Here is a 26514-nt window from a genome sequence, read left to right as displayed (position 1 = left end):
AAATCAATTATTATATTGAAGAAATATCAATTAAAACAATGAAAATAGTTTTTAGAAATATTGAGCTAGAAAAGCAATGCTTGGAGTACAAATTGAACCAACTAGTGAAGGGGCGTAGTGTAACCAGGAATTAATTTCAGGGGAACTTGGTTCAAACCTGTAATTCCCTATCTGGCTACAATTCTGATGTCATCTATGTACACCTGTGATGTCTTTAGGATGGTTTTGAAGGTGTTCACTCTGGCATGTGTCCCAAGCGATCCACGAAATCTTCAGTGAAGGGGAATGAAACACATTCCTTGTACTAATGGAGAAGCATCTTTAGAATTATTTCTATATGTTGTGTTGTTGTTGAGTAAAACACCTGCTTCTTCTGTCACACTTTTGACAGCATTCTTATTGCCGTGTCTGGTTAAATTCAGGGAAAACTATGGGTGACAGGATTCCGCTTTATTTGTCGTGGCGTGTTACCATTCTGGGTTACGTGCGTAAATGTGGCTTTTATTTTATCCGTTACCTGCTTAATCCTAATTTTTACTCTGGAATCAATCTAGCCATTCATACATTTTCTAGACTGCCACGCAGTTTGGGAATGTTGAGTATCAAATGCCCATCCTTTCAGCATTGGGGGTAAAGGTGGGAATCAACCCAGGACGGTACTTGGTCCGTCGCAAGGCACACTCTAGGCTCCGCTCGGTCTCCCTGCCCGCTGTTTTGCATGTATGGGCTATTTATTACATTTTACTACTGACCGGCTGCTCAGCAAAAGTTAAGCTCATACTGCCTTCCTGTTAATCGAAGAACTTACCTTTGAATGTCTTGTCGTGTTCCAAAGCCGGCTTTGTCTTTCAGACGTCAGAGAGGATCACTTTTGAAAAAGTACTCTTTAAAAAGAAAGTAACGGCAGATACTGTAAGATGTCAAAAAGCGAAGCGTCCTGTTTTATTATCCCAAAAAATGCAGAAAACGTATCACAAAAATGCAACACTTTTGTATATATCTTCTATTAACTTTAACACATCTGATTGTGCAACTCAACAAAGGTTTAAGCAGATATTTACCTCTTTCTTACACTTTGTTGGGCCATGAAGGACAACTTCACACACAAGAGAGAGAGTCACTCGTTGCCATGTAAACATAGGCGGGCGCGCCCTGCTCGGCTTCTGCTTTTTTTCCTGCTCGGAGGGAAACGATACCAAAATACTCAGTTCCTACATCTAGGATTAGTTACCCTTTCCGGACGACTGCATGTACACTGTTATACGAGCGCTATAGATTATTTAAAAGTACTTATGATTTGATTCAAATCTGCCCAGAGTCGCTGGGGAAATGCACGATTTCTTATTAGTTTCTTATTATCTTTCACAAACGTCAGCACTCCGACGGATCATAACGCTGTTGCACCGCGCCAATTTCTAACGTGCCGCTTTTTTTTTTTTGCCATGTCGGTGTCTTTCGGAGGTTCTTCGAGATATTTGTAGTTCAGTCTAGTTTTGTAGAAGATGAATGATATGGGACTTGGGTCACGGTAAGCATTCACATAACTGATTTCATGTTCTTGGTATTTAAAGACTGTTGTCGCTTTTAAACAAGTTCTAGGTTTGTATTTTTACTGCCTTCCTACTGTAAAGCACCGCCTCTCTGCTTTTTAAGATGTGATGATGATGCGTAAAATCTTAACGTCCTTTATAATTATATGGGTATTTTTGTATGTTAATTAGCTATGTCTTCACTTTCCACTGATGTGTATTTATATATTGGCATCTCTATAGCTAAACTGTCGATGCCCGTAATCTCTTGTGTATTTTCCGTGTCTTTCAGTAATCGCAGCATAAACAGCATTGCAGGGTTGATAGACGTTAGGAGCACCTTGGAAGGGGGAATAATTATATCGAGAAAGGATTGTAATCCATCAGATAGCTTATTATTTCCATGCCAGGGTCGCTACGGGGTGGACGGTAGAACAGGGCACTCGACAGAAACAAACCCCGGACGGGGTGCCAGGCCATCGCGGGAATCACACGCACATTGAACGCAGTTTAGAATTCCCAGTTGTCGTAATCCGTAAGTAACATAAGATTAAGTACATTACAACACGCACATGGTTCAGAAGGTGTAAGTGGACAACGACAGGGTGCTGAATTTGAGTACAAGATGCGCAGAAACCGCAAGTCATCAGAACCAAACACTGTGCTACACCTAGAAGAACAAATGTAAGCAAATATACAGTGGTGTGAAAAACTATTTTCCCCCTTCCTGATTTCTCATTCTTTTGCATGTTTGTCACACAAAATGTTTCTGATCATCAAACACATTTAACCATTAGTCAAATATAACACAAGTAAACACAAAATGCAGTTTTTAAATGATGGTGTTTATTATTTAGGGAGAAAAAAAATCCAAACCTACAAGGCCCTGTGTGAAAAAGTAATTGCCCCCTTGTTAAAAAATAACCTAACTGTGGTGTATCACACCTGAGTTCAATTTCCGTAGCCACCCCCAGGCCTGATTACTGCCACACCTGTTTCAATCAAGAAATCACTTAAATAGGAGCTGCCTGACACAGCGAAGTAGACCAAAAGCACCTCAAAAGCTAGACATCATGCCAAGATCCAAAGAAATTCAGGAACAAATGAGAACAGAAGTAATTGAGATCTATCAGTCTGGTAAAGGTTATAAAGCCATTTCTAAAGCTTTGGGACTCCAGCGAACCACAGTGAGAGCCATTATCCACAAATGGCAAAAACATGGAACAGTGGTGAACCTTCCCAGGAGTGGCCCGCCGAACAAAATTACCCCAAGAGCGCAGAGACGACTCATCCGAGAGGTCACAAAAGACCCCAGGACAACGTCTAAAGAACTGCAGGCCTCACTTGCCTCAATTAAGGTCAGTGTTCACGACTCCACCATAAGAAAGAGACTGGGCAAAAACGGCCTGCATGGCAGATTTCCAAGACGCAAACCACTGTTAAGCAAAAAGAACATTAGGGCTCGTCTCAATTTTGCTAAGAAACATCTCCATGATTGCCAAGACTTTTGGGAAAATACCTTGTGGACTGATGAGTCAAAAGTTGAACTTTTTGGAAGGCAAATGTCCCGTTACATCTGGCGTAAAAGGAACACAGCATTTCAGAAAAAGAACATCATACCAACAGTAAAATATGGTGGTGGTAGTGTGATGGTCTGGGGTTGTTTTGCTGCTTCAGGACCTGGAAGGCTTGCTGTGATAGATGGAACCATGAATTCTACTGTCTACCAAAAAATCCTGAAGGAGAATGTCCGGCCATCTGTTCGTCAACTCAAGCTGAAGCGATCTTGGGTGCTGCAACAGGACAATGACCCAAAACACACCAGCAAATCCACCTCTGAATGGCTGAAGAAAAACAAAATGAAGACTTTGGAGTGGCCTAGTCAAAGTCCTGACCTGAATCCAATTGAGATGCTATGGCATGACCTTAAAAAGGCGGTTCATGCTAGAAAACCCTCAAATAAAGCTGAATTACAACAATTTTGCAAAGATGAGTGGGCCAAATTCCTCCAGAGCGCTGTAAAAGACTCATTGCAAGTTATCGCAAACGCTTGATTGCAGTTATTGCTGCTAAGGGTGGCCCAACCAGTTATTAGGTTCAGGGGGCAATTACTTTTTCACACAGGGCCATGTAGGTTTGGATTTTTTTTTCTCCCTAAATAATAAAAACCACCATTTACAAACTGCATTTTGTGTTTACTTGTGTTATATTTGACTAATGGTTAAATGTGTTTGATGATCAGAAACATTTTGTGTGACAAACATGCAAAAGAATAAGAAATCAGGAAGGGGGCAAATAGTTTTTCACACCACTGTAATTAAGGTGAAGTCATTCATTTTCCAAGCACACTTTTCCAAAAAATATGATATTTGTGGACTGGAAACTACTGAAGTGGGTGGGAACCAGAGATGCCAGTGCACAAATCCTTCATATGGTACACATACTGTTGTAGAGGAGTTGGATAATAAAGCCGAATTTGTGACCTCACTGTAACCTTGGTTGCAATTCTTCATTGAATTTGCAACCGCCACAGGTTATCTGGTAAGAACAGTTCAGAAAGTTAGAATGTTCTTTATAAATTGTATTAAAAATACAAATCTAAGTGACCAGTAAAGCCAGATATTCCAGAATATTCAGGATTTTGGTACAGAGATGCAATATTATTATTATTATTGTTGTTATTATTAAAAGTTAGTGGTGTAAGATAAATCATCCACCCATCTATCCATTATCCAACCCGCTATATCCTAACTACAGGGTCACGGGGGTCTGCTGGAGCCAATCTCAGCCCACACAGGGCGCAAGGCAGGAAACAAACCCTGGGCAGGGCGCCAGCCCAATGCAGAAGATAAATCATCATAGTTCATATGTATGTGTGGTTTCCTTTGACAAAACAGAAAGAAGGAAAGCAAATATTAATTTAATAGTAACTACAATAAAGAATGCAATTAATAAATTAAGAATATCAATGTACTGTACTAATATATGCCAACCAACTGTGCTACCCATCTAAGAAGGGCTGAAATCTAAGTAATCAATACAGACATCATACATTCTATCTATTGAAATGTATTTTATATGCATGTAGTGATAAAATGCATTGCATTTTTCATTTCAACACACGGCGCATCACACACATTTGTAGTAATAAAATGCATTACTACAAATGTGTGTGATGCACCATCTGTTGGAATGACAAATGCAATGCATATATGTATGTTATGATATTTGGTACAGCATTTGTAAAAGCAATGTTAATGTTTATAATGCGCCATATGTTGGAATGACATAGACATAGCATCCGGACAGACACTTTTATTACATTGGATAATACAGCGAGCAAATGGCAGTGAACACTATTATAACTGATAACAATGAATATAATACTATTTTGTAAATACAGCATTTTGAACATTATGCTGTTATTAAGTCTGAAAGTATTGACAAAGTTTACACAAACACTACAAAATGTGTGCTTCATGAAGTGTATTTAGTTAAGTAAAATTATTACTGGTTTAAAAGCAACAATATGTGTTTCACTACAACCGTTTTAAACAGTCAATAATGGAGATAAATTTGAAATAATGTAAAGAGCTTAACAATTAAGATATATATACACAGATGTAATTTTTAAACTAAAATGTAGTTGATTTATACAAATGTAATAAACACTTCATTAAGGGTGCACAACAGTTGGAATTTATGATCGCTTTCGTCTGTGATGAATTTGAAAGTGTAGCGTTCAGGAGACTAGGAAAGTTGTCAGATAAACATCCAGGAGTATTTTAGAAACACAGTAAAGGTATATCTAGCCAAAGAGAAGTCAAATTAAACAAGAAAGGTTTATAATCCTGCCTGCAAGGCACTGCAATAAATTCACAAATTCTCTGAAAAAGTATTGAACAGAGTTTGTCAGAGTTACATTTCTAAAACGGGAAGAGCTAATTGCAAGTTGGTAGTGTCCTGTAGCAGACACTCGTGATGACACAACAGGCTAAGGTCTGTAGACATAATGTGGACCTTTTGAGCCCATACACAGTGGCACTTTAAAGTCACCAGATATCCTAACATTTAGGTTACTGTAATGTAGGAGGAAATTGTATTACCTTAAGAAAACCCAAATGGACACATTCAGGGCTGGACAAAGTAGCAGACGCTCCACATGAAAGAGAATGTGAAGACTGAAGTAACTAAATCACAGTTAGAAACACGGCTACAAACTTGATTCTTGTTTGATTGATGCCTAGTTGGCCATTTGTGATAGCTATAAGAGGGGTCTGACAAACAGCACTATGACTATGGGGGGTTTGAAAGCAGCTCCAGATAAATAACTGAGTGCTAACTAGCACATGTAGTCGTTGGCATCTTTAAGAACTCTCCAGACTATGCTGTAGTTCCACTATTTAAGTCACCTCTATTGTATGTGTTCCAAAGAAGTCAACTGTTCTGTGCCTCAGTGACTACCACTGCATAGTGCTCACTGCCATCATGATGAAGTGCTTTGAGAGATGGATCTAGGCCCATATAACATCCGGACTCATTCCTGGATCCATTCCAGTTTTCTTAACATCCTAATCACTCCATCGATAATGCCATAGCCACTGCACCTGAACCTGACACACCTGGAGGATCAGGACATGTACATGCAGATGCTCTTCTTAGACGTCATCTCCACATTTGGTACAATTATCTCTCAGCACCTTGTTGGCAAGCTTGCTCTACTGGGCCTTGAAACCCTTCTCTGCAATTGGATATTAGACTTCCCAACAGACAGACTGCATTTTGCATTCATACCATTATTCTGAGCACTGGTGTCCCCCAAGGCTGTGTCTCCAGTCCTCTATTCTTCACCTTGGTGACCCATGAATGTTTGTGACAGTTACAGCATGAACCACATCATTATGTCTGTGGAAAACACAGCATTGATTGATCGACCTCCCATCTGTAAATTTTCTCGTCATCTCCACTGATGACATCTAACAACTCGTGGATTGGTGTAAGAACAACCAACAGACTCTGATTTTGATAAAATAAAGGAGATCACACTTGACATATCAGGAAGAGGAACCATGACACTCACCTTCCCCTCTGTGTCAATGGCTGCACTGTGGAGGCAGGGGTACAAAGTTTCTGGGAGTGTTTGCTCTGTGTGATCATATAATGGCCAAGGAATACAGGGTCATTTTTATAGTGCAAACAGTGTTCCCTCATTCTGCTCTCCAGTTCCAATTGTAAGCTAATTCAAGTGTGGTGTCATTAATGCCAGGATCAACTGAGAGGCTTTCCTTGGCTGCCAATCACCATTTCTAAAGATCATTGAATCTTTATGAGAACTCCTGGAGTGCAATAGAGGGTGCAGTAGATTTCCTCCTCCTTCAAAGAACTGGAGGCTTTCATTTTTGAACAATGGTGCAGTATCTTACTAAACACAGTACAGTATCCATATTACTAACCGAGAATGCTAAACCGGATGATGGACGCAGGCACATCCGGCCATGGGCCGTAGCTGCAAAAAGACGTACTGCGCCGGCGCAACGAAGAGTCCGCGAGAGTCGGCTGAGGAGCCGAGAAAGGCGGACAAAAGAGGGCGAGAGAAGCGGATGAGGGGTAGCGAGAGGCGGACAAGACCACAGAAAAAAGGAGTGAGCACAGGAAAAATGGAGAAATGAGGCGCAAAGAGCACCGAAAAAAGGAAAAGGCACATAAAAAAGTATTCAAACGCAAGCAAAGCACGAAACACATTGCACACGAAACTAGACCCAAAAAAAAAAAAAAGAGGCTCGCGCACAACAGCAAGGCAAAACACACACACACACACATCCATAAGAAGTGACACCCAAAGCCACATATTCTAAAGTGAACATCAACACCTTCACACTAGACAGCATAGGTGTCAGCATTGGTGGATCTCCTTACAATAAAGCACTATTAACCGTTCAACTGCAGAAAAGGAAACATATTAACAGTGACTGCGATGCCGCCTTATTACTTATCCATATTTCGCATGCTGAGAAAGAAACAAGTCATGAATACACGGTCACGGGTACAAAACGAAAAGGAAAGGATAACAGGAACAAACACACGAACACGAAAGAAACAACAAAATAGACGGCTATGCAGCATAGGTGGATCTCATTACAATAAGGCACTATTAACCGTTCAACCGCAGAAAAGGCTCCATATTAACAGTGAGTGCAATACTTCTTATTACTTATCCATATTTCTAAAAGAAAAAATGTCTCGACTCCAAAAACGCAAAGCTCAACTAAAGCTTCTAACTAACGATGTACCTAAAAGTAAAAACTTTATGAACTGCATTAGATCCTACAATAGTTCATTTGCTTTTGCATCTAACAGAGTAAATATCAGGCCACCAAAAGGCAATGGCCCATACTGCTTTCGCATATGTGCACAAATACTGCATCGCATTGGAACAGTGCACCCTGAAACAAATCAACAACGCAAATATGCACAAATCTACATCCTGGATCCACATGACGCAAACTATCAATCAAAGTGCTGCATCGCAACAGGCACGGATTCAAAACGAAACACCTCCCGTCTCAGACACACGTTAATGGCAGCGAAGGCTACAACGGGCTTCTCACACAGCACAGGCAAATCGATTACAGCTCCAAAACAACACGTCCCAAATACTACACATGCAACAACGCGCCTCTCAAACGGCACAAGCAAAACATACACCAGGAAAATTCATTCGGATTAATGAATGTCATTTGCAATCATTGTCATTCAGTTCACTTCCCTGAAGAAACAACTGGCAATACAAGTTATACATTTACACGTTGTTGTCAAAAGGGTCAAATTAGACTGCCTTCTTTACATTCATATACTGAATATCTACAGAGGCTTATAACTGACGATGTACCTGAAAGTGAAATCTTTATCAACTACATTAGATCCTACAAATCGGTATCCACTATGAACATTAACGGTGGCACTGCACGTGACATCCGTCTTGAAATAATGTTGTTTATTGATGAATGTTCAATGGCATGAAGTCACTTACTCAACACCATTCAGAAACTTCTACAAACGTTTATGAATAATAATATTCGATTTGGAGGAAAGTTACTTTTATGAGGAGGAGATTTTAGACAGTGATTAGCTATTCTTCCAGATGCCATGCACTCAGCTATTGTTCAGTGCACCTTAAAATACGCAGACAATTGGCATTGCTTTCAAAACATACAGTTAGTAAAAAAGATACGATGTCCAGAACCAGATCATAACAATTGCTTATTACAACTGAGAGATGGTACACTCACCAATACAGATGGACTTCAGCCACATATTATTACAATTCCTCAAGCCTTTATCTGCGACAACTTAGTTACAGAGACATTTGGAACAGCAATCTCATTAGACCAAATGCCCCTTTTAACACAACGCACTATATTATGTCCAAAAAATATTAATGTGGAAAACATAAATACCCAAGTCATTCCATTACTTCCTGGAGAGACACAACTCTTTCTAAGCTCTGACAAACTTGACTCTGATCACAACAATAACCATCTTAAATGACCTTACATGTTCTGAGCTGGAGTTACCTTTTACACTTAAACAGCGTGTACAAAGACATTTTCAAATAAACCTTTACACTGTGCCGCACACTTTATTGTTTGCTTTCTATTTGCATCATCTACACCGTCACACTATTCTATATCTCATTCATACATCACGCTCTTTGTCATTCCCAACACCAGGGTAGGATTTCTATAACACATTCCAAGGAGTACTAAAGCTGTTCTGAAGCCAAAGGGTGGTCCTCCTCTTAATGGAGTTATTGATATTAATATTTTTATGATTTGATTTCAAAAAATTTCTTGCCTTTTTTTGTTGTATTTTGGGGACCCTTTCATGTCATATTAGGTTTTGGAACATGCAGATTATAATTCCCATAACATTTTTTTCTATTTGAAATTTACTTAATTCAGTTGAAATAGTTTAGCATCTTTTCTTCAGTGCCATTTTGTTTATCATGCACACTGCTATTTTGTGGTGTGGTTGCTACCACTTTGACCAGAAAATTAACTGGAAATGTGCAGTGAGTGATGTCACCATTAAGATGGTATAAAGGTCATCAGAGTTTATGTAGAAAAACACAAAGAGTTAGCATGGTTCTTCAGTTGGTGTTTCTGGCAAACTAATCTATTGCGTACAAATTTAGGCTACAGGTTTGGGTCTTAACTTCTGTTCTGCCAATAGTGTATTTTAACTTCCCAGTTACAAATCTTTGCTAGTCTGCTGGTGAACGTCTTATGTTCTGGTTGCTTATTGCCTCATATAAGCTGGCAAAACAAACATATTGTTAGGTGTTTGTGTTATTTTGCTTGCTATCATACATTACCATCGAGTACTTGACAGGATCCATCATGTAGCAGGAAAGAACTGCGCTGCTAAGGTTGTGCTGGATATTCCTAAAGTTGCAATTTAGTTTTGTAAAGGATATCTGCATTCATCCAGCAGTGAGTTTGTCAAAGAGCGATGTGCATTAATGAAAGTGAATCCTAAAGCTGCTCTACAGTCAAGTTATGAATTGTGTTCTGTTATGAATGTTGTTGTTATGACACAATTGCACTCAAAAAGTTTATATACAGATCATATAAAAAGGTGAATTTTTAAGAGAATTCAGCAGTTGAGTGAATTTTTACTTAACAATAGACAACATGGATTAAAAACAACAGATGTTAAATATTACTAAGTGAAATACTCATACTGTTAAATTAATTAATTTGGAAGAATTCTGGGGGTGTCTCACAGATTCAGAAAAGTACATTTTTTCCAAGCCCAGCCACTGTCTGTGAGGTGTTACCCTATTGTCCGAACATCAGCCTTGTTTTCTCCATGTACCTTGTGCCATAAATAATAGTGGTTAGACAGGAAATAAATAGTTTATTTTGTAATTATTTGATTAGAAATGTATTAATTAAGACAATCATGCCTAAGAAATTGGACATAAGAACAGTAACAACGAGTTCAAATAATAATCTGTATACTCTAGCTGCTATTTGGTCTGTGATACGCAGTTACTATCTTATTTAGAAACTGTAAACCCTTTATGATAACAAACTGTACCATTTCTTCCAGGGCAAGAAGATCCCTCCAGTTAGAGAACCAAGGCATAAAAAAAGTGGGTACACCTGGTTTATTTCTTCTAAAAGGAATCTTTTTTTTGTTCTTTTTGATTAGATATGTTAATGTTCTTTTCATACTCTTTTTTTGTTTTCATCCTCAGGGTCAAAGGACACCTAAAAAAAGCCACCTAGCCGATAAAACATTCTCTCCTGTGACTGGAACCCGCCAAATAAGCCCAATTCACACATCAAAGCAAGTTTCTCCTTCAAAGAAAGGTTCAGTTCAAGATTATATATCCAGACCATAGCATGCAGTCCTCAGCTGCTGACTGTGGGCACTGTGTATGTGGACCACATGTAATATCTGAAGACAGCAGCCTGTGGCCATTTTGACACATACACAGTAGTATCAGTGATTTATCATAACTCTGCTGTGCATGTTTTTCAAATTTTCACTTGTGCATAAAGACAAAGATCTCATGTTAAATTAATTTTGGCAATACGAGTGTTTGATCTCAGAGTTGTGTTCTTTATAATTGGTTTTCAGTAGTTCAAAAAGATGTGTAATGGGATGTTTCTGAAAAATGACTAAACTTACACTGGTAGGCACTGTAATGGATAGTGAACTCTATCTGAACTGAATGCATGCCCTGATTTTATTTAACGTTGGTGTACGCATCTGGATTTAGATGTAGTACAACAGCTAGATAGAAAATATATAAATAAATCGATACAAATAGGTAACTGTACCTAGCATAAAGACTCAATGCAAATAACAGTGAATGCTAAAAGGAAGCCATGACTTCAGTACCATTTCCACATCTCCGCTTTTTAGGAAACATTGCACTAAAATAATTGATGGCATTTAGTGTTATCAGCATTTGGATACAATTAAAGCAGCAGACTGTACAGAAAAGGGTAAATTAAAACAAATGTAGCAAAAGTTATGCATATTTAAAGCTATGGCAAAGAATACAAATATTAGTAATGCATTTCTAGGAACTATTTTGGGCCAACTAACTAAACAATGAGATCAATAAAAGTAAGAGTGATGCACTGATTGTGAAATTAGTTGGAATAAAAACCTGCAACCACAGGGATCCTCCAGCAATGAAGCTGGGAACCAGTGCACTGCAGTAGTTAACCTTACCCCTGTCTCTGTTGTAATAGGAGTTTCCAGTTTTTGGACAGTTCTTTCATAAAGTATCCAGCTTAGAATGTTTTAATATCCCAAACACACCTATTTTAGGGAAACAAAATAATACAACTAATTGGAAACTTGCAGATTGTGGAAATATTAACATGTGTTTTGTACTTTTGTCTCCAATATATCTTGTTTCCTAAAATCCATATTGTTCTAAATAGCAATCTTACTTAAGTCATATAAAAGCCATTGTGCTTCTCTCGTTCTGGTTGCATTTTATTGTTAAAAAATCTACTTGAAATGGTGTAATATATGAAGTGGGAAGTGAGCTTCATGCAAGTGGGAAGAAACATCTAAAAAAGAATTTTCAAATGCCACCTTTACAAAAAAACATGCTGCCAGTGCTCATCAGGCTTCATATACAAACCAAGTTATAATCAAAATGACTAGGTGACAATGCCAAGTTTATGCCCCCCACATTGGCAAACTCTTGTTTGCAGTCATTATTTTTGAAATTTTAATTTCAGATTTGATTCAGTATCTTTTGTATTTCTCAGTTCCTTATATTCTTTTTATGTTTGTTTTTTTTGACATTTAAATTGACATTTAAAATATTGTTTATTTTTGCATTATTTTAATAATTACTTTTAATCCGTTTATATTTAGAGCCAGACTAGTAGAATGGGTCAATTTACAATAAACAAATCCTAAATGTTCTGTATGTCCATGGCTTTTAGTGCTGTGGAGTTAATTTAAAAATCTTTATTATAGATTTGTTTCCAGGTTTATGAAGCGATATGATGGAATAAGTACACAGATTATACCTGAATTACTATTGAGAACAAATGTATTTTAAGATTCATGATAGTAAATATTTGTTACAGTATGTAATAGCACATTTTAGTGCTAGAAATAATGTGGTAGTTAATGTTTCATTGACATAATAATTAAACATATAATTTATAAAGTAATATTTAAAACAACTAAAATTTTAAATGCCTGTTCTTTATGATCAAGCTCAATTTCAAACTTTGCCATACATAATCATTGCATTTGAAGTTTTATTTGTGTTATCAGTAACAAATAAAATAAACTGAAATCACAGTGATATGGTATGAAAAACAATATAAGGGGGGAGTTGGGGACATCTGATGGCAATGTGAAGAAAGCAGTATACAGTAGAAATGATGGTATTTGGTTTCAGTTTAGGGTCGGACAACCAGGGCACTTGAAGTGATCATGGCACATACCTCAAGGGGTAAACTTGTTTTTGAACCTGCTGATCTGTGCTTTAATGCTGCAGCACTGCCACACCATAGAGGTCACAGCATTTTGTGTTCAGGGTGTCTGGAGTTCTATAATAGGGTTCAGGCTTCTCAAAGACATCAGTGAGGATTGAAAATAACCAAAAAATTCTGAATGTTATTCTGTTTAAAAGCTGGAACTGTTGCCACAAAAGACAAGGCTTTGGATCTGACTGACAAGCCAAACCCTGATTCCCAAGAAGACAGGTAAGCACCTCCGTACAGTTACATCAAACAATATGTGTGCACTCAGCAGCACAGTTTGGCAGTTTACCAGTATTGAAAAACACATTTTAAGGAAGATATTTCAGGCTGTAATACTACAAAAGTAAAATTTAGTGAAAAGTTTTTATACTGAGGCATTGAATCTTGTCTTCCTTATTGTTAGATTTATTGGCTTGTTAAGAAATGTTTATTTAAAATTATTGTGCTTATTTTAGGAAATTTTGTCAAAGCACTTTTGCTTATCCCATAAGCCAAAGCAAAACAACTCCTGTTAATTTATTTATGTATTTTAACCTAGATTTTGCGTATGCATTTTTTGTAGTAAGGGCAACACAATATTTGATCTCTACAGATTTCACTTCATTCATTGCATTTTAAATTTTGTGTAAAATTTAAAATCCATTCCTTGATTTCTCACTCTCTTATGATGCTGTCTGAAATAGAAGTCCAGAGTCACGGGGCAGTGTGTAGGCTGCCAAGTTGAAGCTGTGTAGTGCCTGCGTGCTTGCAAAAGCAACCCAGCCATTTGCCTCTCACATTGTTTGTGTTACACGATTAGTACTACATATGACTTGTTTGTCATACGTTAGAAATGTGAGAATGGCATAGAACTCTTTCTGCTTTCTTATATTAAAAGACTCCAAACTGCTATGGAACAGAAAGATATATGTATAGCTCACTGAACCTTCAAAACTAATTATCTGTAAGCATTTTATGGATTCAGGTCTATGACAAATAGCATCTCCAGTTCCCTTAAGTGTTGTACATAATGTGTCTATTAACACTCTCATTTAATTTTTATTTTTATTAAATATGTACTGTGTAATATAGTATGGTTTATAAACATTAAAGGCACTGCCAGCAGAATTTGATTTATTTTATTCATGATAAAATTGAAGGTTTACTTAATGTTATATAAACTCACTATTAATTGCTGAATTGTTCTGTTTCAATATCTTACAGTAGTTTAAATAAAATGTTCAGAATGTCCAGCCACGACAACAGTATACCTTTGTTGGTAATAAATTAGTTGTTTGATATGGTACAAGGTAACAGTGTGCCCTTCATATTGTTGCATGAGTTTATGTTCTTCTATTGAGGAATCACTACTGCTTCGAGTTGTAAAATAAATCTTAAGATTTTTTTGGCTGACCTTGTTTTGAAGGTTTTTTTTTTATTATTATTAATACAATTTCATGCAATGAAAAATAAGTTGAAGTAAAGATCTCCACACGTCAAAGATAAAATTAGTATATCATTAGATAAACCATTATACAGTACACTTGCTTTTTGTCTTTCAATATTTAAATTTAACTCCATTTTGAACGTGCTTTTTTATAGGTTACATTCACTGAGAATAAAGGTGGAAAAGTCACTGCAAGATTTTGAAAAAGCTAGAGAGCAATTATTAAGTTTACAGGTACTATATTTTTTTCAACAGTTTGCTTACATTGAAAGAGAGAATTTTTAGCCAAGTTGAAATGTTTCCTTAATGATAGCTTTCAAAATTATATATTAAATTTCACATGTTAAGGATTTTCATTTAGAGTTTCATCAGTGTTAACAGTCAATATTTAATTACAAGGCTACAGCAGACAGATTGTAAGTGTATGATTAGGAGTGTTTCGTAACGTGACACCATATAATCATTTTATTATTTTTAAATTGTATTTTTGTGATAATTAGATAATATACAGTAATGTAGCGACTTTACTAGGTCAGTATCAGCAAATTTATAAACACATAAGTTTTATGGAGCACACTGACCATGTTTCAAAAATGTCCACTATTTACTTACTATAGAAAACAGTATGATGTAAAAAAAAAAGTAATGTATTATAATTAAATGATGTAATGTAAGAATTACCAATATCAAATATTTTCTTCTGTAACAGAGGAATTATGGAATTTGAATGTTCTGTTTATGCTTGTGAGATTTTCTTTGCTGAACAACATACTTAAATGTTTTAAATGATTCATGATATCAAATTATTACAAGGTAGTCCAGATGAGCATAGCATAGGAAATATTAATTTTTTTGAAACAAATGTCATAACAATTAATCCATTTCCATGTATACACATGTTACGCTGTTTATGTGGAAAGGGCATGGGAATTAGCCAGTAGCTACTGCAATGCCTGCAGTCTGCAGGATGACAACCACTAAGAACTATAAAGAAAATATGGGGTTCAGCTGCCTGAAATTCATTATGGGTTTTAAATCTCTTAAATGTGAAGACTTGGGGTGCAGTGAAACCAGAGGCTACAAAAGGGCGGTGGGGGGGTGGGGCCGAGCTGTACAGTTTTACATTCTGTTTAACAGTTTCATCATCTTAATCAATCTTTAGATGTTTTTGTTTAGTATGTTTTTAATGGTTTACACTATAATTTGTTTCAGGTCAAAGGTGTCATCTGTTGCATTGTGCACATCACAACAAACACCTAATTCTGATTTTATATATGTGTGTACACACCTATTGATGCTTACCTGCACATGGTGGCAGATTAGAATTGACATTAACCTAACCAGCATGAAATTAGGGGATGTGGGAGGAAAACCAGAGTACCCATGGAAAAAAACATGGACACAGGGAGAACATACAGTCTCTACGCATGCAGCAACTGGGCACAGAATTTGAACTCGGGATGCTAGATCCAATGTAATTTACACAATATCTGCACCTCTGCTATAATGCAGTAATTAAAGGGTACAAACCCTTTCTTTCCCTCTCTCTCTCTTTTATTGTCTATCTACTTATTTATTTCAGATCTACATTTTTAGCAGAGTTGTGGTAATGCTTTACGGATCCAGCAGCCTGGGTTTGAATGCCAGCCCTGGTAATTGTCGCTGTATGTCTGCGTGTACATCGGTCCGTGTGGGTTTTGCACTGTTTTTTCTCCTAAATCCTAAAGACTTCCATGTTAAGTTTTTGGTAACGCTCAATTGGTCTCGTTTACACGTATATGTACGACAGTGGATCCTGCAGTAGACTGGTGCCCCATCCAGGATTGGTTCTAGAGTTGCACCTGAATTAAATTAAGAAGGCTTGAGAATGTCATGGTGATATTTTTAACAGTATTTGCTGTCTATGTTTTGTTTACTACTAAATTTATCAAAAAATGTAATGAAGAAAGTTATTTTTAGGGAGTTATGCATTAAGGCTCGGTCAGGGGTTCTTACCATCCCTAATTGTGTGAAGCTCAAGACACAATATAAACAACAGGTGAAGACAGAAAGGAAAGTAAACCTCTATATATGACTATTAATGTAAGACCATACACATTTTAATAAATAAGAAGGGTACTTTCAGTCCATTAAGCACATTACATAACATAATTGCTAAGCTTCCCCATTATCTTTTCCAGATGTTTCTTAAAATATATTCTGCTTGCAAAAGAACAAAAAACAAACTCCATGTGATGTACAACAAAGTCTAAGCCTTGCAATGTTCCTTTTTCAGACTTTGGAGGGCAGCAGTGAACTGGGGAGAATTTTCAAAGGAAGCTCTGCTGATATCCGGCAAGAACTTTCAAGAAACAGGCAGCTAAGTAAGTTGTTATTACGAAAGCTAAAACAGTAGTGTAACTCTTTTCCTCACTTTAAAATTTCACAACAACATTATTGATTTTTTTTTTCTTTTCAGTGGAGGATCTTGGAAAGCAGAACTTGTATAAAACACATTATCCACCCGCTCAGACAGGTACAATAAGCATTACAGTACTGTTTTATTAAAAACTGTGGGATTTTAAAAAGAAAAAAAATTGTGGCGTCGTGGTTGTTGAAGTTTAATGGATTTTTTAAATATTATGTCATCAAGATTGGAAGTACTGATTAAAGCAGTCATATTTAAAAGGCAGTTATTCAGTTTCAGTGTGAAAATGTTTTTCCTGTTTTGTTGTCTCCCATAAATTAGCTACAGGCATATGTGTTATGTATTTACTTTTAAAATATATAATACAAAAAATGTTAAAAACGTTATGACACCAAAGCAGCACTTTTAATTTTATATATATATATATATATATATATATATATATATATATATATATATATATATATATATATATAATAATAATAATAATAATAATAATAATTCATTACATTTATATAGCGCTTTTCTCATGTATTGTATTAGTATAAAGATATAAAAACATCTCTCTATCCATCTAAAACAAATAGCATACATAATGGAAATAATCTAATGCTATTGGTTATTATTTGGTAAGCCATACATTTCTTTGTTGTAAATTTTTAACTGAGGAATTGACTGTTTGCGGCCTGATGTGAGCACTACAGTGTTTGTGCTAAAATGCATTTTAATGAACGTATCCACCAAGATCTAAGGTACCATTTGGCAGACTTGTCGTGGCAGAGACTGCTGACATCGACCGAGTCTGGATTATTTTACACATTCGATGTCCATATTCAAATTACTTGTGATTCCACCAAACAAAGGAGAATTTTTTCAAATATGAATGGAAGTGTTGTTACTGCTACAGTTTTGTTAGCTTTTTTTTTTTTTTTTAAATAAGGGCTTCATAAATTGTTTAAATTAGTTATACTATGCAGCCTTTGAGGCATTTGCTTTTCGGGCAATTACAGATGGAATGTCACATTTTTAATCACATGCTGTACCGTGAAATTTATCATCTCAACATCATGAGCACCCTTTACTTAAATCAACAAAATACATAACAATTTCTAATCAATGGTGGCTTTATTTGAAAACCCTTTTTATTTCTGTACTCTCTTTACTGAACTAGAGAATGCAGCTATTGTGGCCATCAGACTTGTTTTAAGAGTAAACAAATTGTTTTTCAAGGCTGTGAAAACAGACAGTACAGTGTCTGTCAAAGCGTGAAATTTGGACTGCATTAGAAAATCTAAAGCATATCCTATACACATGGCACATGTTGATAGTGTTTGTTTTAAAATTGTTGTATGCAGGAAAAAGTTTATTACTCAGGTGAGAATGGCACCATTGTAATGGTTTTCTAAAGCTGCACAGAGCAAACTTTTGGGCAATCACGCACATCTCAAGGGCCCCGATATCTCTCAGGACCTTCATTATACAGCATGGTGTCATTGCAAAAGTCCTGTGATGTTCATATAATTTTAAGGATAATGATGAGTATGTTAAGACTAACAAACTAATATCCAACCCTAATTGAAAAACATAACTTCCAGCTCTTCAGAATGTTTCTTCTGTACTGATAACAGTAGTTTCTCAGCAGTATCTTTTTTAGTAGTCATGACTGGGACACTAATAGAGGTGTGCCCTTTTAAACAGGTTATATTGATCACTGGTATTGTCTGTGTTTTAAAAACTGTTGAACTGCACCACTCCTTTCTAATGATCAGCATAACAAGAAGTGTCAAATCCAGCCCACGTTTTGGCTCACATAAGACCACTTTTCTAATCTATAATTAACCTAATACAATTTTTTTGGGATTTGCAACAAAAACAAAAAAGTGAACATGGTACGAATATGCACACAATCGGAGATTAGGCCAGGATTTGAAGCTGGGATGCATGAGCTTCCAGAAAATAAAGACAAACAGAAATTCTCATGCTGGGATGGTTCAAGAAAATATGAATTCACATCCTCCTGTCAACACCTGCACATGCACTTGCTCTAAAATTTTCTTGTATCCCCTTTCTCCCTGATGAGATAATATGCTACAGAAGACTCTCATACCTCATTAATGCAATACAGGGGTACAGGAAGCTGGAGAACATCCTAGGAGCATGGAGATCTCTACCAGAGATGGGGTGCGGTCTCAACACCTGTCCACTTTAGAATTGACAGCTAGCATAAAGTGCCAATATTTGGTAATGTGGGAAATGAAACAAAATACCTGGAGAACGTAGAGATTCCATACAGACAGTGGCTGGCTTTAAACCCAGGATACTACATCATCGAGTTAGCAGTGCTAACCCCTACAACACCACGCTGCCCTGAAATACTACAACAACAAGTCATACAGACATGCAGTCTTACAACACATTTATATACAATTGCAAATCCAAGCCCCTGAACCGCACTTGACTTGGCTACACTCCTAATTTATGATACAAGATACATTTCCATTGTTCTGTACTTCTGCTCATGTAGGAAGAAAAATCAAAATAAAACTGTCCTGTCAAATATTGTTCAGTTCAGACATGGGTGACATCTGGAAGTGAAGAAGTTCAAATGTTGGGCACAGGTTTAGGAATTTTTATTTAAATATAAGGATAGGATATTGCAAGGCGGCACGGTGGCGCAGTGGGTAGCGCTGCTGCCTCGCAGTTGGGAGACCTGGGGACCCGGGTTCACTTCCCGGGCCCTCCCTGCGTGGAGTTTGCATGTTCTCCCTGTGTCTGCGTGGGTTTCCTCCCACAGTCCAAAGACATGCTGGTTAGGTGGATTGGCGGTTCTAAATTGGCCCTAGTGTGTGCTTGGTGTGTGGGTGTGTTTGTGTGTGTCCTGCGGTGGGTTGGCACCCTGCCTGGGATTGGTTCCTGCCTTGTGCCCTGTGTTGGCTGGGATTGGCTCCAGCAGACCCCCGTGACCCTGTGTTCGGATTCAGCGGGTTGGAAAATGGATGGATGGATATTGCAAAGCTACAGACCAGTACTGGAAAATAATAGATTCTTTATATAAAGATGGTGATAAATATACACAAGTCTGGTAATTTCCTTGCAGATTTCAATGTTTTGTTTTGAACTGGCAACAACATGCTTTCAGATTCCTTGCACACTAATCCAGAGGATGATTTCAAAATCAGAAGTGTTGGTCATCCCAATTACTCTTTATCTCCTCATAATTTTGGTATACAGTACTGTTTATTCCTAAGTCATTGTCACAAAATGTCAGTTTTTGTAAATTTAAAATAATTAGCCTAGCAAACTGCTTTTGAATTTTATTTTTTTTTCTCTTTCTGTAAACTGTCCAATAATACTGATCTATTTTAGGCACATATTTCCAAAGAAAATATATGCTCATTTAAAAAAAAAAAAAAAACCCTTGTCACACTACTTCTAAATCTCGAGCTAAAAATGTGGCATACCTTAGTTGGATTTGAGCTAACATTAGGAGACCTATCACGCTTAAAGCCATTCTTAACCTTAACAAAAGTTTGGTAAGCACTCTTGAACAGTCACCCTTTTGAGCAATTAGTCTTTTGGTGGATATAAATTACTCGGCTGTCGTGGCCTTACAAATACCCAGATGCTCTGTATGTGCTGATGACAACAAAATTGAAAAGAAAGGCCATAATAATTCTGAGCAAGTTTCTCTGAAAAAGGTATTGATTATTTGTGTGTGGTGAGAGATTTGGAAAATTCAATTAAAGGAGTTGTGCAAAGGTTTCATAAATTTTCCACCTACAGCACGTACAGAGACATTGTTATGTGCTAAATCAATGTTACACTTCACAATATATTTTCTTTTAAGCATAAAAATAAATAACATTTAAACAGTTCTGCTTACTACAGAAACAAATTTTATTTTCTCAGAAGCATTTAGTCATGTGCTGTTACTGACTCATTCACATTTGCCAGCTGGAACAAATTTTATAGTGCTTGTTCCATAGGAAAATCCTATATAATATGAATTTTTAGATGATAAAATGAGGAGAAAGGGGGCACCTCAGCAATATAAAAATTGATCAGCTAAGAGAGAAGAGCGTATAGTTAGAGATTTGTATGGCAGCTTTAATAGGCTATATTAAAGAAAAATTCCTTAAAACCTAATAAAAATGAAGTGGATTTTTTTTGTAAAGGAAAAATAGAAAATGTGATATGCTCTTTATTGGTTGTGCTGGTAAACAGAAAAAACAGTAACTTTTTTAAAATTCTATTTAAACGTTTAACAGTATGTAAAATTCAAAGGATGTGTCCTAATTTTTATTATACACCCTTTCTCTACATGGTTTGGTTGCTGATGAACAGAAACACAAGTATGAATTGGTTTAATGCCCCTCACAAATATTAGCAACTGTCACAAATATTAAACTGTGTGCCTCTGGTTTGATCTGGAACTCTTTACTATAATTTAGATTTAATTATAATTCATGTTGTCCTCAAAAGGATTACAGCATTTCGAACAATAGATGTGAAAACACTCAGTGTGCCCAAGTGACTAGATTTTCCATAATAATGATGTTAATGAGAAGTTCTATCCTTCCTGTTATTGTGTCATTCTCATTTCTGATTCAAAATTGTTTACACTTTTTTATAATGCAAGAGCACAGTTTAAAACACTGATTTTTGTATCAATATTATTTACAATTGGATACATTTGCTTTCAGATACTGAAGAATGCATCCTCAAATATTCCCCTTCCTAACAAGGCATCTTCTGAATACACTGCTTCACAAAATGTGTTTGTATATTCCCTGCATAAAACTTGGTTGACAGTATTCACCCCATTGGAGGTTTGGCTGTTTTAATGTTATACAATATTCATTCAAAGAGAATTTAACTTGTCTTGTCATTGACCAAAAAAAAATTCTTTAATGTCAAAGTGAAAGCAGATATCTGAAGAGTGATAAAAATTAATTACAAACATTAAACACAAAAATAACCAATTGCCTAAGTATTCACCCCCTTTAACATCGTCACTGTTCCTGCCAGTTCTTTTTAAAAGTCACAGAATTAGTTCAGTGACTGTCACCTGTCTGGGCTTTCATTTGATTGTTGTATAAATGCACTCAAATGCAAAAGGGCCAACTTGCGGTGAGTCAGCATTCGTGGATCAGCGTACATCACTGAAGACAAAAGAACAGTCCAAGTAACTCTGTGAGATGTTAACTGAAAAGCACAGTTCAGAGGAGGAAGACAAGAAAATGTCCAAATCACTATCCTTTGTAGTCCAGTTTAATCAATCATGAAGAAATGGACAGAGTATGGCAAACGGTAAATCTGCCTAGAGCTGGCCATCCGCAAAAACTGAGAGGTCATGCAAGAAGAAGACCAGTGTGAGGCGAGACTACCAAGAGAGCTCTGAGAACTCTGAAGGAGTCACAAGCTACAATGCCTAAAATTTGGGAGACTGCGCAGACAACAGTTACTATTTGGGTGGGGGGGATTTAATGGAAAGTGACAAAGACAAAAAAGTGTACGACATGTTGGCTACAGTTTAACGGAAGGCGCATGGAAGACTCTGAAGTCGGAGGATGGTTCTAATAATAGGATTTCTCACTACTCAAAGCTCTTTATGTAGTGAGTGGGGAGCCATTTCAACAACCACTGCTGAGCGGCATTCTCCTGGATGATGAGACTGCTGCCATTTTATGCCAGTATGCTCGCCAAACATTAGCTGTTAGGTGATGAAGTGGTGAGAGATAGTTAGCCAATTATAGACTGAGGATGATTAGGGGGCCAGAATGACTAGGCCATGGAGGCCAATTTGAACAGGATGTCGGGATACTCCTTACTGTTTAGGAAGGAGGCCCTGGGATCTTTAATGACCACAGAGAGTCATGACCTCAGTTTTACATCTCATCTGAAGGATGGTGCCATTTTTACAGCACAATGCCCCTGTCACTGCACTGGTATATTGGGATCGACATTCAGACCACAGGCTAAGTGTCCCACTGCTGGCCTCACTAACATCTCTTCAGCAGCAACCTAAGCTTTTTCGTAGATGACCTGCCATCCAAGTACAGGCCAGGACCAAACACGCTTAGCTTCAGGTGGGTGACCTCTTCTGAAGTGCAGGTGGTATGGCTGCTGACTTATGGTCTGATGAGTCCAAAACTGAGCTTTTTGGTAATTGGACTAAATGGCACTGCACATTATCAGAAACACACCATCTGCAACATGAAGCATTGTTATGGTGTTGGTAGCATCAGGCTGTGGAGATGCTTCTATGCAGCAAGCCTTGCAAGACTCGTGAGGTAAAAATGAATGCTGGGGGGAAAACCCGATGGAGTCTGCGTGAAACCTGCAGTTTGTGAGATTTGTTTTCTAGGAAGACAAAGAGCTGAAGGATAAAGCCAAAGCAACACAGGAATGGCTTTTAAACAACAAAATAATGTCTTGGAGAGGCCGAGTCAAGAGTCCAGATCTCAAGTCAATGGAGAATTTGTTGCCGCACTTGACAAAGGCTGATCACTCAGGATCACCATGACACCTGACAGAGCTGAGCAGTGTGGCAAAGGAGAAGAAGCGGGAGAAATGGCCGAGCTGATAGAGGAGGAGACTTGTGCACACACACTCAAGGCTGTCATGGCTGCCAAAGGTGCATCTACTAAATCAGGACCTGAAGAGGGTGAACAATCATGTAAGCAATTATTCTATCATTTATATTTATAATAAATTTAGACCACTCTGTTTTCACTTTGACATTATGGAGTATTTTTCTGTAATAAAATATGAAAACTTCCAAGAGGGTAAATGTTTTATATAGGCAGTGTAATTTAATTTCAGATAAGATGGAGCAGGAATGAAAATGTGAAAATAATTCAATATACACTGGAATCTGGGGGTCTCCTAGAGTTTTATGCTTTACTTCACTATTTCAGTGAGACTGTTTTCTTTACAGTACCAGTCAGTATGAAGAAAACAGCAAAACAATTTACACATGAAAACTAAAAGTAATTTCTTAAGCAGGGTGGTGACATGGTGGTGCAGAGGTGGTCAGAAGTGCATTTCCCATGGGCACTTTAGGTTAATGGAGGCCTCTACTCACAGTCTACAGGCATTTTATTCACTTCACCTGCTCCTCCAAAGAGTCAACCAATTCAGCGTATATCACATGCAGGTATTGGCAAAATATTGTAGGTGTTGTTCAGTCAAATATCAAAATGGTCAAGACAAGGAATCTAAGACAGTTATCTGTGGTACAGCGCTGGCATTTTGCAGAGGAGACGATCCATAGTTTGACATGGTGGGACTGAATACGCTTGGGGTTATTTCAGTGTTAATTTATGATGTGATTATCATGGACTGTGATTGCCACGTGAGCGCACAAGTTATTTGCTGACATTTTCTTTTCATTAACTAAAACACATTCTGCCTAAAATCAATACAAAATAGAAATCCAAACATTATATCAGTTCCATATTAATCAATAAATCACCAAGATTATTTAGGATACTTTCATTACAACTCGTTTTCAAAAACTCTTTAAACTGTTAAGACTGTGAAGGTTTGTCAACATGTTATATTGCTTTTAGTTTATGAAAATTTTTGCTATTGTGAGATTTAAATCGGTATATGGGGGAAATGTTAGTAGGATAATAACAGCAAAAAGTATAGTTTAATGGGAAAGGTAAATTAAATCAAATTTCAAATGTTAGAAGGTACATATGCTTTGATATTCCTGATAGCCACTTGTGTTTTGTTTTTTTTATACGTTTAGATAGACAGAAGTTTATTTGGCTTTTTAAAGAAACTTGATGAATCCCTAAATAAATAAATAAATAAATATTCTAGCAAACAGATACACACAAGAATTACTAAAAACAAAATAAAACATCCAGCTTGGCTAAAGATAAAAAGAGCAGCCACAGTCCTAGTGAAGCTTTACAAACCTGTATTACTGTAGGTATGATGGACCCTCAGTGGCGTTTCTAGACACATATCTACTGAATAATTAGCTGGTGTACTATAAAGAGGATGTGACGAATGGCCTTCAGTTTCGTCTTCATTCTCTCTCATTACACCCTCCAGTGGGTCCAGAAGGTGTCCCATAACTAAGCCTGCCTTCTTAATTGGCTTGTTGATTCAGTGGTCCTCACCTGAAGTGATGTTACCAGGCAGCACATCACACTGGCTATCACAGGGTTACAGAACATTTACAGGATAGAACTATAGATATTGATGGCATGCAGCCTCCGATGAAAAACCGTCAACTCTATCCTTTCTTCTATAGTTGCTCTGAGTTTAGAGGCGAGCCCAGCCTGTCACTGATATGGACCCCTAAGTACCTGTAGCAGTGCATCACCTCCATATCCTAAATAGTGACTGGGTGTAGAGGCTCTTTGGTGTGGTGAAAGTCAATAAGCAGTTTCTTGGTTTTGCTGATGCTACATTGCACATAATGTTCTTCTCTGTTTTTCCGCGGACACCTCTACTGTGTCATCTCTCTCATCTCCTTGGTGAAATCGAGCTTCTCAATTGATGTGGACTAATCCAAATTGAGACATGAATTACTACAGTGGATCCCACCTGTTACTCTAAAATAAATTCTTCAACAAGAATATAGGATCACAATTAGAAACTTATTAAGGGCAGATTGTGAAAAAATGTCAAAAGTTCATCTTCACGCAAAAGACTACAGGCTCATAGAATAAATTACCAAGTGGTATGGTGGAGAGTAGGACTTTAGGGACCTTCAGATCTCAAATTGACGTTATTTTGGAGAAATTTGGTAGATAGGACGGGCAAGTATGTTCTAATGCTGCAATGTGCAGGTTTGTCATTATCTGTAGTTACAGTATTTAGGCCTTATATTTGCAGGGTGAGAATGAGGCCTGTTCATAGTTGACATTCTAGTCTCCACTCTTTGATTTTCGTGGTGGGTAATCTCAGTGTAGTAGAGGCTTAGAGAGAATCCACTTGAAGGTTCACCTCTGCTGTTGCTGGAAGAGGATATCCTCTAATTAGACTCTGATCTTAAATGTCATCTTTAGAGCTGAGGTTGTGGTTGCCTGTAGTGGTGATGCCACCAGGGTGCCCCTTGTAGATTAATTTGCCACAGTCCATAAATGGTTAGACCCAAGACATTTTAAGGGATATAATCTCTCTGCTGGAAATGTTAAAGGATGCAGAGAAGGTACTGATAATTATACAAATCTGTCCTGCTCAGTTTGTTACCACCAAAGAGCCTTACAAAAGTTGCAGGTATGGATTTTTTTTGTCAGCTTTCTCTTCGGTGGATAGCATATTGTAACTGTTGGCTAATCGGTTTAACTTTAGGGCACTATGTTGCCAGTTTATCCTCCTCATGTGATAGTTGACCCTAAGTATAATACTGTTATGAAGCTGCCATTCCTCTTGTTTTATTTTTTGATAAAAGTGTGTGCTAAATAAATACATGGAAAGTAAAAGTATTGTCTGACACTCTGCTTTTTACTCTCTACAGATCTGATTCAGATTGGCAGCAGTTATAACTTTTTGAAATCGGTGGCAAAATAAGGTAAGCAATGTGGGGGTGCGACAGGGGAGGGGGTTATGCGGGAGTTGTCCAGTAATTAGGCTACTAGTAACTTTTTTTAA

At 37.3% G+C, this 26514-nt stretch overlaps 2 protein-coding genes across 4 annotated transcripts in view; one reads left to right on the top strand and one right to left on the bottom strand.

Moving 5' to 3' along the window:
• efcab7 (EF-hand calcium binding domain 7) overlaps nt 1-1153 on the bottom strand; it is a 99213-nt gene extending 98060 nt beyond the window's left edge. Inside the window, exons 1-2 of one of the 3 annotated variants that reach the window (XM_028810944.2) lie at nt 1062-1153; nt 809-884 (exon numbers count right to left, since the gene is read on the bottom strand). The gene's annotated coding sequence lies outside the window, so the exon portion shown is untranslated. The remainder of the gene's footprint in view (nt 1-808; nt 885-1061) is intronic. The other 2 variants (XM_028810945.2, XM_028810946.2) reach the window with 2 other exon arrangements.
• Nucleotides 1154-1417: 264 nt separating this feature from the next.
• Nucleotides 1418-26440, top strand: itgb3bp (integrin subunit beta 3 binding protein). The gene is made up of 8 exons (XM_028810942.2): nt 1418-1528; nt 10644-10686; nt 10792-10906; nt 13213-13285; nt 14645-14723; nt 16765-16852; nt 16948-17004; nt 26381-26440. The coding sequence occupies exons 1-8, from the start codon at nt 1503-1505 to the stop codon at nt 26431-26433; spliced, it is 534 nt and encodes a 177-aa protein (XP_028666775.1). The 5' UTR covers nt 1418-1502; the 3' UTR covers nt 26434-26440.
• The last annotated feature ends 74 nt before the right edge of the window (nt 26441-26514 follow it).

The sequence above is a fragment of the Erpetoichthys calabaricus genome, chromosome 10 (assembly GCF_900747795.2).
Source record: "Erpetoichthys calabaricus chromosome 10, fErpCal1.3, whole genome shotgun sequence".
Lineage (NCBI taxonomy): Eukaryota > Metazoa > Chordata > Cladistia > Polypteriformes > Polypteridae > Erpetoichthys > Erpetoichthys calabaricus.
Note: the sequence above shows the minus strand (reverse complement) of the source record. Positions and strands in the feature narration are given on the sequence as shown.